This window comes from Anarhichas minor, unplaced genomic scaffold (assembly GCF_050575085.1).
Source record: "Anarhichas minor isolate MPS153535 unplaced genomic scaffold, ASM5057508v1 ptg000007l, whole genome shotgun sequence".
In the NCBI taxonomy this organism is placed as follows: domain Eukaryota; kingdom Metazoa; phylum Chordata; class Actinopteri; order Perciformes; family Anarhichadidae; genus Anarhichas; species Anarhichas minor.
The window spans coordinates 13,130,053-13,143,733 of NW_027466453.1; the positions used below are offsets into that span (position 1 = coordinate 13,130,053).

At 42.2% G+C, this 13,681-nt stretch overlaps 1 protein-coding gene across 1 annotated transcript; it reads left to right on the forward strand.

The window, feature by feature from the left end:
* The first annotated feature begins 3,492 nt into the window (after positions 1–3,492).
* LOC142944803 (transcription factor Sox-9-like) lies at positions 3,493–6,303 on the forward strand. The gene is made up of 3 exons (XM_076085939.1): positions 3,493–4,615; positions 5,032–5,279; positions 5,537–6,303. Exons 1-3 carry the CDS (start codon positions 4,188–4,190, stop codon positions 6,301–6,303), a joined length of 1,443 nt encoding a protein of 480 aa, XP_075942054.1. The 5' UTR covers positions 3,493–4,187.
* Positions 6,304–13,681: the final 7,378 nt, after the last annotated feature.

A 13,681-nucleotide genomic window follows, 5' to 3' on the forward strand; every position in this document is an offset into this window, starting at 1 on the left:
TGATCACACACTGCTGGTCACAGGGGTGAAGGCCAGAATTTGTTTCCCAGTTGGACTTCCTTGGTGGCACAGCTGAGCTATATCCTGTGTTATCTGACCTGATGATGGAGGTGGCAACTGCCAGGTCAATTAATAATGGCACAGTTATCCTTTGCAAAATGCCATGAGTCAACAGTTGCCCGTGGCCAAAATGCTCTGATCTGGTTCGGCAGACACCTGGCGCAGCGCGTCCATCCCCACAAGACCTTGGCTGACAGTGGGCAAGGGTACAGTTCTGCAACCAAAATTGGCCTGGACTTTTCAAGAATGAACAAACAAACTGCCATTTCGATGAGAACCAACAGAGGAAGCGTCCGGAAAGCAAAAGTTCAGATAGTTCGCCGACAGGATTATCTCAGTTCTCCCTGTCGCAGTCTGCTGCCATGTCTGGGGCAGTTGGCACTAGTTGTGGAAAGTCTCAGACAGGTGTTACGTCTGTTGTGAGCGGCTGAAGCCACCTCTGCCTCTGCTGCGTACCTCTGCCACAGTATGTGTCACTCTGTGAAGTCTTCCAATCCCTCACGGCAGATAAATGAATCAAAGGATTGAATGCACTTCTTGCTCTTGCAACATGTCTAATGGATCTCAGCATTTTACAAGTTCTCCACACAGCCTGATGAATGCTGAATCATGGTTCCCTTTTTAACTAACTACTGTATTTGGTTGAAATTCTATACATTCCTGCACAGGGCACTGAATCAAACCTTTCCTTAAATAAAATAAATACAAAATGCAACACATGCTGTATTCCTTCTTTTGATTCAATTGTTTTGTCAAACACTCTTCAAAGGCAACACACCAACACGCTTTAAAAAGAGAGGCGGTCTGCTCAAACATTTGCAGTGGAATCTGAGAGAGCTCGGAGAGGTGGAAGACATGACTTGGCAGTTTACCCCCAGTGTTTGACTCAAAATTTTGACGCCATGGCTCGAAGTCAAGCTGAGAAGTTTCCCAAGACCTGCTCAGCCTGCAGGCGGGTATTCCATGTAAGCTGCGAGCCTGGCCCCTGAGGATCTGCGTCCCCCTCCCTTGTCTGCAGGGCACCTCAAACCTTCTGCAGTCAGCACCGTGGAGGCGCGAACATGCCCGACCACACCTCTGATGCCTCTGTGTTAGCCATCACTGGGTTTCCTCCTCTGCATGTTGAGACCAGCAATCTCAAATGGCAGCAGCTCAGCTCAAACACTGAAAATGACATCAAATAGTTTCCCTCTGATGAGAGGTAGTGTGTCGGTTTGTACAAGCAAAAGTATGAGACTGCCAGTAGCCTACAGCTGCATGGCGTGGGCTGAAACCCTAAGAGAGGTCTGAGAAGTTTAACTTCATTGAGGGAAATAGATCAAGGATTTTAGTCCAAGTACAGAGAATCAGGTCACTTTGAAGTGTTACAAAATCAACATAATTATAACCATTAACTGCCCATGAAACAAAAACAACTTACAATCCTTTAGTTTTTCCACTCCACTTTGTTTCACACCAACGTACACTTTTGGAAAAAGAACATTTTTTTTATTGTATTTTATCTAGCTGTATGCAGGGGAGCTGACAGAGCTGTCTGCACAACCTCTAAGTCAACCAATAAGACAAGGGGCAGAACAAGCAGGTACATATGACATGCACATTAGGCTGTTTTTAATGAACATGTCAGGGTCAAGACAGACTGAAAGGCTTTCACAGGAAACCTTGAACCACTGCCCTCTTTTTAGAGAAAGATGATATTCATGGCATTTATTCCTATCAATGAAAGGCACTGACTGCTGACAAAGACTGAAACAAACATATTCTAATGAAATCTATGACATGTGACACATGTTAATAAGATACAAAGACATTATTTTATATTTGGAATATATTCTTTATATTTTGAAGATGACTTCACACAATCTTCATCTAAATTGTCTTACAGATTTAAAGTCGTGGACTGTAGCTCACCAGCTTCTTTTTCACCTCTTCTGGGATTAATACAGAATCAACAAGGGAACGGATTTGACCAGACTGTTTCATGAAAAAGTGCGACAAGTATTTTATATTTCTATCAGCCACATTCAATGTGTGAGCATAATGATATTCTTAATGATTCCATATTCACACAACTATTAAAGTTGCTTTACTTCTGACCAATTGATTGCTAAACCAAGGTTGTGATAAAAATAGAAAACTCTCAACGTTTTCAAGACTACATGTCGACTCATAACTAACACCAGTCGGATTTGGTTTCTAAAATGGTATACATGGATTATAGTGACTGAACTCTCTCAACAAAGTGTCCTTTGTCCACCGAAAACAAGTGTTGGAACAAATCCAGCAAAGCAGATTTTAGTGTTGAGACACGTTTGTTTTGATCCGCTTTTTCACAGACTTTATATTGAAATGGTTTGCGTTGACTGAGGACAACTTCAGATATATTAAATATAACACCATTTTAAATATCTTTATGCACTTGTACATTATCGGTAAAATAACACCATCATGATTAACATTATTATTATGATTATTACTAATGTAAGTATCATTGTTAGTATTGTTATTGTTAAAGTTATTCGCATAGATCCATATGTTCATAGAAAACGAGATTAGAATTGCATGCAGTTGCAAATTAGAAACCACCAATCATTATACCACCAGTAATTTAAATCATGAATCTAAATAGTAATCTTCAACCTTTCTAAAAAAAAAGTATTTATGTAAAGACGTTATGGATGAAATGGGAGATACAGCCATGTCACTTGTTGATTCTTTGTAATAAGAAACGTGTTTAAAGCCACATGTTTTGTACTGTAAACCGTACTATCACTAATAAACCGTCTGCTGGAAAGAGGAAGGCCTAAAACGAAAATGTAGAGTGGCAACTTTAATTTTGAAATATGTTTTGTATTACTCTCTTACTACGTCTGAATCTTTGCAGGAATCAGAGGAATCTTTCCTCTCAAGTTTCTGGACTGCTGTCTCCCCCTATTGGTCCATGTGGTCACTGCGCAGAGCTGAGAGGTGACGGGGATGCGGCTCAGCAACAGCTTCTTACAGACTCAAATGTCTCTGTGCAACAGACACAACGCAACTGCCCGCATTCTTCCGAAAACAAGAGTTATAAAATATGCGATTAAAAACGTCACTCGTTTTCAAATGAGAACTGTTCTAATGTATAAATCAACCAAACAGGTATCCAATATCTCATATCTCATACAAACAGCTGACTATTGTGCCTGCAAAGAAACCTCAACTCAAAGATTTTTAGACATTTAGTTGGCAAAGCAAGTGACTCGTCAATCTGGGGACACGTTGTAAAAAATATGCAAATGTTCCGGTACGTTCTGTAAAAAAAAAGAAAGAGAAAAAAAAGTATATAACCAAGAAAAACTAGAAGAACTGCAATTCCAATGTATTTATACTTCGAGCAGTACAAGTGAGGATTGGACCAATGGTGATTTTGTGTCTGTAATCAAAGAAAATGCAGAGGACGTTTTTTTGTCTTTTTTATATTTTTATATAGCTTGATATCACTGTAATATTAATATTAATCCTTCACATTATTGTAACATTTAGTAGTTATGATTTGTAATGATAGCCCTACTTTTTTTGTCAGAGGGTGTACTGTTTAACATTTAACATTTAACTTTTTGTAATACCTAAAATGTAAGTGAAACCAAGGATTATAAGGGGGGGAAAAAATCTCTTTCCTACTCTAACTGGGGTTTCGCTGTTGTTGACTGCACGAGTTCTTCACAGCCGAGTCATATTACGTCTCCGCCTACCAAAAGTTTCCCCCAATCATTTCCTTGCCGTCAAACATAAATCCAGGCTTCGCCTCCTGAGTCTCTAGACTCTTCAGCAATCGTCCAAGAGTAGTAGACCTCTCACTCACATGTCTTCTTAAGTCACAGTTGCAAAGCTGAGCATTAGAAAGGCGATCACTTGCAATCTCCCTTCTTCTCTGCGAAATTTTGAAAAGTCGAAGGATCGTCAAAAACTTTTATTTTTGACATTTTTGTTGACTTTAAAGGATTCAAGTTTGCCAGTCAAGCTGTGCGCCCTCACAGGCTGTCACTGCAGTCTTTGGGCACAGCGCTTGGATTTAGAAAGAAGGATTTTCTCCCTTTTTTTATTTTTATTTTTTTTTACTGCGAGAAGCTGTTGTTTAAATTTTTCGCATGAATCTCCTCGACCCTTACCTCAAGATGACAGAAGAACAGGAGAAGTGTCACTCTGACGCTCCCAGCCCCAGCATGTCTGAGGACTCCGCAGGCTCACCGTGCCCGTCCGGGTCCAGTTCGGACACTGAGAACACCCGGCCGTCCGACAACCACCTCCTCTTGAGTCCAGACTTCAAGAAAGAGGGCGAAGAAGAGAAGTTCCCCGTGTGTATCAGAGATGCGGTGTCCCAGGTGTTGAAGGGCTACGACTGGACGCTGGTGCCCATGCCGGTGCGCGTCAACGGCTCAAGTAAAAGCAAACCTCACGTCAAAAGACCCATGAATGCATTCATGGTCTGGGCTCAAGCCGCACGGAGGAAGCTGGCCGATCAATACCCGCATTTGCACAACGCGGAACTCAGCAAAACCCTGGGCAAACTTTGGAGGTAGGTTCGCTCTGCATTCGCAATCACTTGTGCGTTTTTACGCGCCGCTGTGCGCAGCGCACTATTTCTTCGATGAAATGCACCACCTGCCTGCTGTTTTACGTAGAGCTTCTTCAATCTGTCTGGGAATTTCACGAACGCATTTCAAACTATATTTCTCTCAATTACTGTTTTCTTATTGTGATTTTGGATATTTTTCTTAATTGTATGTTCGAGTAGGTTATAGAAGTGGTTTAGACTTAGGATGCTCATACTTTTATTTTAGCTGCCTTCTCTTGATAGTTAATATTTAAACAGTCAATGCCATAATTCAGTTAATTGCACATCTCCTACAGTAATTAATCAACTCTGTTTTGTGCTTGTTGTTAATTGAATACCCTTTAATGTGAATGTACAATTCTCTGTGATATTTTCAGATTGCTCAACGAAGCAGAGAAGCGCCCGTTTGTGGAAGAAGCTGAGCGTTTGAGAGTGCAGCATAAGAAGGACCACCCCGACTACAAATATCAGCCGAGGCGGAGAAAGTCTGTCAAGAACGGGCAAAACGACCCCGAGGACGGCGAGCAAACCCACATCTCTCCAACTGCGATCTTTAAGGCGCTGCAGCAGGCCGATTCTCCAGCTTCAAGTTTGGGCGAGGTGCACTCTCCAGGAGAGCATTCAGGTAAGAAAAAAATTGTGGCACTGCTTGTAGAAATCATTATTCATATTTAGAAGCTGTTAGGGCCTTGAACATACACCTGTTAATGATTAGTGATTAATGATTCGTGTTTTATGAGCCATGATGCAGATATCTGTCAGTATAGTGTCAACAAACTCCTCCTCCTTAAACAGTTTGCAAATCTACTGGTATTTCAATTCACCAGTGCCTCGTGCAGGTACATTTGATTTCAAGGCTAACTCTGCCTTTCCTCTAACCAGGTCAGTCCCAGGGCCCACCAACACCCCCAACCACCCCCAAGACAGACCTCCCCACCACCAAGGTTGACCTGAAGCGCGAGGTTCGCCCCATGCAGGAGGGCACCAGTCGCCAGCTCAACATCGACTTTGGAGCTGTGGACATTGGCGAGCTGAGCAGCGAGGTCATCTCCAACATGGGCAGCTTTGATGTTGATGAGTTTGATCAGTACCTGCCACCTCACAGCCACACCGGAGTGACGGGAGCAGCCCAGGCTGGCTACACCGGCAGCTATGGCATTAGCAGCTCCTCAGTCGGCCATGCGGCCAATGTCGGGGCCCACGCCTGGATGTCCAAGCAGCAGCAGCAGCAGCAGCACTCTCTGACCACCCTGGGTGGAGGAGGAGAGCAAGGCCAGCAGGGTCAACAGAGAACCACCCAGATCAAGACAGAACAGCTGAGCCCCAGCCACTACAGTGAGCAGCAGGGCTCCCCGCAGCACGTCAACTATGGGTCCTTCAACCTGCAGCATTACAGCACCTCCTCTTACCCCTCAATCACAAGAGCACAGTATGACTATTCAGACCACCAAGGTGGGGCCAACTCCTACTACAGCCATGCGGCTGGCCAGGGCTCCGGCCTGTACTCCACCTTCAGCTACATGAGCCCCAGCCAGAGGCCGATGTACACCCCGATCGCCGACACCACAGGGGTGCCCTCTGTGCCGCAGACCCACAGTCCGCAACACTGGGAGCAGCAGCCCATTTACACACAGCTCTCCAGGCCTTGAGGACGCGGCCCTCAGCACTGACTGTACAACACCCATCACATCTTAGACCATAGATCATAGACGTTTTTTCTGCACGGTGGCCTTTGTGCCACCATGACACACACACCCTTCATCCTCAGCATTAAAAAAAAAACATGACGAGGACTTTTTTTATTGTACTGAAAATATAACTCTGGATTGGCTCACAACAGTGCCTTTTGTATTGGTTGGAATTGTGATTATATTTTTTTAGATATAATGTTTTAAAAAAAAAAAAAGTTAAATCCTCTGTGAGGACATACTGGTTATAAATATTTTAGTATGTACTGTGTATGTGTTTTGCTCTTGTCATCACCATCATCATCACACTCAGTGTCATCAGCATCGTCATCATCACGATTTGAAGGTTTAATTAATCTAAAGTAGCGGGAATGCCGGGTAAAAAGTACCCTCAGTGGCCTTACTTCTCTATTTTTTTGTACACAAGTAAGAAACATCAGTTTACTGACACTGCCGTCTTATAATGCCTACAGCCTACATTCTGCTTTGAATTTTTGTACTGTACATATTGTATTGTAATTCCCATGAGATGCAAGAATTGAGCAATGCAGGTTCAAACTAGATTTGAATTTTTGGCCATGATATGACCGTGTCATCAGTGAGTTAGTCAAATATTCTACTTCTTGTTCTTTGCTTTAGCTCAAATGATTGTGATGGAAACGTATAGCAGGTGCCATTTAATTCTACTAGGGGCCTTACTGTGTTGCTAGATGTAACTGAGCAACACTTGCTTTTATCCGGGTACTGCCTTGATACCATTGGTGCCTCCGGAGCCAAAGTGGAGAGGCTCCTTCCCACTGGCATTGCAGTGTTGAAACCACGGCATAGTTCTGACTTCCTGCTGGAGGAGATGCAGGAAGTCACCTTTGACCTGATTCTCCTCAGCAGCCAGCAGGTCTGAGTCTGGCGTGCTTCTATCATTCCTACAAGCCACATCCTTTTTTTTTTTTCTAACCTTTTTTCTTAATTTATTCTTTAGCATTAATTTTATTTGAGAATAACTATTTGCAATTGTCTTTTTAATTCAGCAGCAGCTAACTGAGATGGAAAGTTTTCAGTGAAATAGTTTGCTGTCATATGTGGTACAAATTTGTTTATTTATCATTTGTAAATGTTTCCATATTAAAGTTTCTTTTATTCATGATCTAGTTATGTACAGATTACTTATAATTACACAATGAGTCTTTCTCTAAAAACGGAAAAACTGGAAGTTGTCTTTTTTTTTTTTCTCTAACAAATTAATTAATGGATATGGAAGCTGCGGCTGGTTTTTTGTAAAGAATTTGCTGGAATCAACAGAATACTTTTTGTTTTTGAAAAAAGTTGTGTTCCTCGTTTTATATTCTGTATCATTAGTTCTCATCTTGTCATCTCCTTAATGCAGTTTCCGTAGGTAAACATGGCATTGTCTTAAAAGCTTATCTTTTGTATTCTATTATTTGCAATAAAAACAAAACACTGAGAAATATGCAATCGTCTGGTGCCATTCATTCATTATAAGCATGTTTCATACTGTATTATCTATGTCGAAGTATATTTGTCAGACAACGATCAGCGAGGTCAGTTATGACAAGGTGGTAGAAGACTGGCTAAATTGAGGTGTTGTTTACTGAGTTTGAATCACTTTGGAGCATCCAACAACCACACAGAGGATTGTTGTAATGTGACACAGATCATTTAACTTCTGCATTAATCAGAGGCAGCTTGTCCGATACCCACTGCAGCAGCTTGGTTACATTTTCTTTAGATCAATCAATGTGAAGTGAAAATGAAAATAGGTACATGCACGTTGTGGTACTGGGAACAGTGGGTTTTTGCTTCTGGCTTCTCAGACCGTGAGGTCACAGGTCCATTATTACCACAGACTATTGAGAAGACGTATGTCCACACCCCTCCCCCCCCCCCCCCCGCCTGTATACACCATAGCTTAAAGAAACAAACTAGACATTGAATATTGTTTATTCATTACTTGCCAAGTAATATAAGAATAGAGCTGACCTTAATAAATCAGTGGCAGTGTAAACACAATCAGGTACTATAGCTTTGTGTTGAAATTTGAGGCACATTCACAGATGACGTCTCTTTCCTCACATCAACTCGACTGAACCTTTTCTCTGCCACCCACCACTGCGCCTCATCTCACTGTGATGACTGGACAGTTTTTTTTGTTTAAAGTTCCCTCAACTTATCATACAAACGATTACACAAAGACTACTCTTGCAAATCAATACAATTGACAGATAATTACAGTATTACCTACTAAGCTGACCCTTTGCAGGAAACAAAAGACATTTAAATGAAAAATATTTCGATGAACCAATCACAACTCATTTCATACCTCATCGTAACATTTGCGTATTGGCACTAGTCTGTGTAACTTCCTCTCAAAATATCTTTATCAAAAAGGGAAGCAGCTTTTTATTTTTTCACTATGTAGCACCAACGTGTAAAGAGGAATAAAGTAAGGACTCCTTGAGACATTGTTTATAACATTAATGTATTTATTAGCTGATTTTAATTGTTTAAATTGCATAGAATGTGAGTGAGTGCAAATCTGAATTTCAAATAACAGTTTAACAGTGTATTAGTAGGTTTAGTTAAAAACAAACATGTCAGTGTATTTCTAGGGTTTCAAAATGCTAACAGTAATGCTGTGTATATCTCCATCTATTGGTATATATCATATCAATATATGATACTATCCTAAGATGCCAACATGTTGCTCACATGCTGTGGGGTTTGTGGAAAGTGGAAAACAGTAACTAAACAGTGGGAATGTTTTGGCTGAAAGGGAAATTACATTATTTTAACACGGAATTCACCGACTGATGATGACACTGTATCAGCGAGTGTAGCCGACACTTCTAATTGTGATTCAAAGTTGGTTTCAACAATGTATATTTATTGTTTTAAATCCCAGCACTTTCACTGGTTTGCAGTTAAAACAATAAAATGCCTGCAGTTGTTTATTATGCTCTTCTTTTTTGTTATCTCTGATATCTCGGCTTCTTCTTCTTCAGTAACTTTGCTTCAAACTGCTGCTGCTAGCTGCTGATTAAAACAGTATTGTGTTATATAAACTTTAAAAAAAAAATAGAAAAAAAAAAAATATCAATATGTAAGACTACTGCAGGCTTGACTCTGCTGTCTCTGGTTAAATATGAGGGCTGAGTGTGTGAAGCCCTGAGCCCACCTCCCACAGAGAGCTCCCCTGAGGCACATCCATCACTGGATCTCCAGTGGCTCGGACCCGGAGCGAGGCAGCAGGGCAGCGGGGCAGCGGGGCCTCGGGGCCTAACAGGGCAAAGGGAGGCCAGTTAGTGATGGTTCGAGGGAGAGCAGAAAGATTTAGCAGGGGATCACAAGGAAAGGTCCTTTTTTTTGTGTTCCAAACCAAGGAATTGTGTTAATGACTGACATGGCTGAGACATTAAGATGCCGGTTCACGACATTTTCAAACTACAAGAATTCAAAATAGGAGTCCAAAATGGAAAAGAAAACAGCAGACTGTCAGAAAGAAGATCTGAAGGGAATAATGGAGCGCATTCAACACAAACATTGACATTATAGTTGTTAGGAGGAGTTCTAAACGTAAAAGAAATCCTGCCTGACTCAAACAATTGGCAAAAGTCATCCCAGTATCTGAGCTGGCTCCAACAGGCGTATAGAAACACAGTACTCAGGACATGATTGGCTCCTGATGGAAGACCTTGCCTGAGAGTTAAACCGGAGCCAACATTTCTGTTCAGCAAACAAGGGGAAAAGTCGACTTTGGTAAACACGGGTCCATGTTCTTCCAGCTTCAGAGAAGGACCAGAACACGTTTGCTCAATTGTTTCATTCTCTGTTTGTTGGCGTGTGTGAATGGGAAAATGTGAAGCGTTTACATTTTCAAGTCCAGCTCATCATGAGTTCAGGTGATCGTGTTATCACATTTTGGAAATAATTAGTCTTTTAACATTCATGAATAACAAACACTATTTCCACGTTGTACCTTCCACTTTCTATTACGGGAATGTCAGAAAGCGTGTGGGCGGGATTAAAGTTTTTAATTAAAGTCAGAGGAGACAATTTTGTTGCGTGTGAAATAAAGTTAGAGTTAAAGTTAGAGTAGCCGGACGGTGAGAGCCACTTTCATCGTGTTTCATCAGAATAGTGTGTCACGTGTGTCACCAAATCAGGAAATGACATCAGGATTGAGGCTTTCCCCGGGTGAGACCATGCTGACTCATTTGTTGGGCTTTTCTGCCACCGACAGCCTTGCCCAGTAGCAGTCCAAACACAATGATATACATTTAATATGTTCCATACATACTGTATTAAAGGTAAGGCAAATAAAAAGCATCTTTTCTAAACCATGAACCTCAGCCTCCAGTCCTCGGCTCAGAGGGTCCCAGCCAGTTAGTGGATCGGAGGCTGTGATTGGACTGCTCCCCTCTGAACAGCAGGAGTGCCCTGATGAATGTTTCCAAGAAGGATCGGAAACAAGACCAAATTTTTCTTTCTTTCTTTTTCAGACAGGCCTTTCCACGGGCAATTTTCCCAGGACGACCCCATTATTATTCCACAGAGACGTCTGCCCCCTCCGAGCCCTATGGGTGGTCTTTCTGACGGCAAAGGGGAAGAGGAAAAGAAAAGGAAAAGGGAAGAAAAAAAATCCAGCGATACACCCGTGGAGACTGGACAACAATAAAATACACAACAAAGTAAAAAGAGATGACGAGTCAAACAGCACTCCGGCATATCGCAAGCTTACTCCGTCTACACTGACGGACTGCCTTTGTGTGTATAAACCTTCTGCTACAGTACTTCAAAGAAAACCGTTTCTGTATACAGATATACGTTTGTATTTCAAACATAATATTTTATGACCAGTTTATTGTGTGTATTTTGCGTATTTGTGCCGCTGGTAACCATTCCTCTGTTTTGATTACCCACAGGGACAGTTTGAATTGACCCCCACACTGAGTTGCTTTTAAATTGTTCAGTCCATAAAATCCTTTCTTTAAACTAATAAGAAACATCCAGCGGAGGAAACCCCTGCTAAATCACCGAGAGACACAAGCTGACCACAAGGCCGTTACCATGGAAGCTACACCCTCGGCTGAAAAACTACTATGTGCCGATTCAAGTCGGGAGCAAACATTTCCTACATCCTGAAGCGTATTGATTATTTTATACATTGAATCAGAAGAGTTCCCTGAACAACAGTCACAGGAGTCAACGAACTCCTGACGAATGATATTTATCTAAGTTTACAATACCTTCTTGCCACTTGTTTGATTTCGCTCTCTGTTTGAGTAGACTTAGGAAGTGAGACTTTGTTCCGCGGCCATCCATCTTGCGCTGGGCCCATGAGGACATCGGCCTGTGCCAAGAGGCCAAGCTGGGCCAGCCTGCTGGAACCCTTGGTGAGCTCCCTGCCTTTGTCTGAGGATGTAGAAGAAACCTGGCACCGGCCCGAGGTCAGCGTTCCCAAAATTATATTACCATAATCCCATTAAGTGTGTCTGAGGCCTCATGAGCTCCAGCTCAGTCTGGAGGAGGTAGGTGAGGGATGGCAGTGGGTGGTTTTGTGGCTGAAGAAATGGAGATGGTACCGTGTGAGGCCGTTAATTATATCTCATGCGCAGGCTGCGCATGCTGTAGCTTAATTACCTGCGCTTTATATCTTAGACTATGTGATATATTTGGCAAATACTACGCAAATGCAAGATGTGTCATAAGGTCATGTATTAATGTGGGCCTCAGTTGAAGCCTGTGTTTTATCCCAGCATGTGCAACCTATTTTCCGTGAGACTCACTGTATGACCAAAAGACAAAACAACAACTTTAAATGTGCCAAAAAAAGAAGACAACTTTAATAAGTAAAGCCAGGAGCCAAAACAAGATGATGGATCAAGTGGGTGTGTCTTTAAGCTTAATTTAATCAAGCTTTCTCATCCTCATCTTTATTATCCCTTGTGCTTCGAATAAGGATTCGCTCTAATAATAATGAGATTTTCCAACCATTTCTACATTTGTTTCCGATTAAGACACAGAAAGAAAAGCTTGGCTGTACAACCAACCACGGATACAGTAGCTTGTCTTCGCTAATTCCCTCGTCTGTACCCTAGTAAATCTCCACAGAACATATCCTTTTACAGTGCACATGCCCAATTTGGCACAGGTTGTTTGAGGGGATGCAAATCGACATGTCAGCAAAAGCACGAGAGCTGACTGTAGGCCACGATCTAGCAGTTGATCTTGAGGCATAACCGAGGTTGTAGCACATATAGAGAGAGATTATGTGACGTGCAACACAAGAATGCAGCCTAGTTCCTGTGGGTTTTTTTTTCATCGTTTTAAACTGGTACCACAGCTATGTGTAAAATAACCAAAAATTGGTCGCAATTATGTATTTTTATGCCACGCAGTCTTAAACTTTTATAGATTTGTTCAGCTGCTGAATTGCAAACAGGAGGGCTGTTCCGAGCTTTCTGTTTGCTTGGTTTCTCGCATGAAAAACAATGTCAATTTAACACTTTAACACAGATCCGAGTGAGAGTGGGAGGAGTTGCACAAGGGGTGGGAGTACATGTTATGTAAAGTGTGTTTCTTTTCGTGGGAGCAGAAGTATATTAGCTGCTAGTTCTGACGGTGACTACAGTGATTGTCGGCAGCCATTTCTTTACTTACAGGGCCCAGCATCTCAAACATACCTCCCATGTGTTTGTCCATTCCATCTATGGGACAACCAGTGAGACTTAATCCCTTGTCCAAATAAGTTAATACCTAAACTAACATGTAAAAGTAAAGTTCAGGGCCAGATGCAGATTCCTGAGAGACACACTGTGCATAACCTGGCAGTAAACCAATCAATTACACACAGAGTGACAAAGTGACACACACACACACACACACAAATCTGCAGGCTCTCTCTCTCTCTCACTGAGTCACACACACTAACAGGGGAAATGATCTGTTTTTGTTTTGCCTTCAAAGTAAAATGTCCCTGTTCAAGATTTTTTTAATTCTGCCATCATGTGGTAGAGCTTGTGTGTTTTATAAGTGTGCGTGTGTTCGTTTCTTCTCTCTGCTTTTCACCCTCTTTCCTTTGCTGACCCCCCCCCCCCCCCCCCCCACCCCAGCATGTGTTCTGATATGGTTCGTGTCTGCTGCCTTCCCCTTTGGGAGAGGAGCTTAGTGAAATATGGGCAGAATGCCTTACGGTCAATGGGGTCTTCACCGGCCTCATTTCCTCCATGCGGGGCTCTGTCAGAGAGCGCTAAGCAGACCCCCCAGGACTGATGCTGACAGCACGGGAGGAAGCGGACAGTATTGAGGTTCCTCAGAATTA

Excerpts from the sequence above, each read along its gene's own strand:
- LOC142944803 (XM_076085939.1), top strand. The coding sequence starts at position 4,188 with ATGAATCTCCTCGACCCTTACCTCAAGATGACAGAAGAACAGGAGAAG. Across the intron at positions 4,616-5,031 it reads ACCCTGGGCAAACTTTGGAG|ATTGCTCAACGAAGCAGAGA; the intron begins GTAGGTTCGCTC and ends TGATATTTTCAG. Across the intron at positions 5,280-5,536 it reads CTCTCCAGGAGAGCATTCAG|GTCAGTCCCAGGGCCCACCA; the intron begins GTAAGAAAAAAA and ends TCCTCTAACCAG.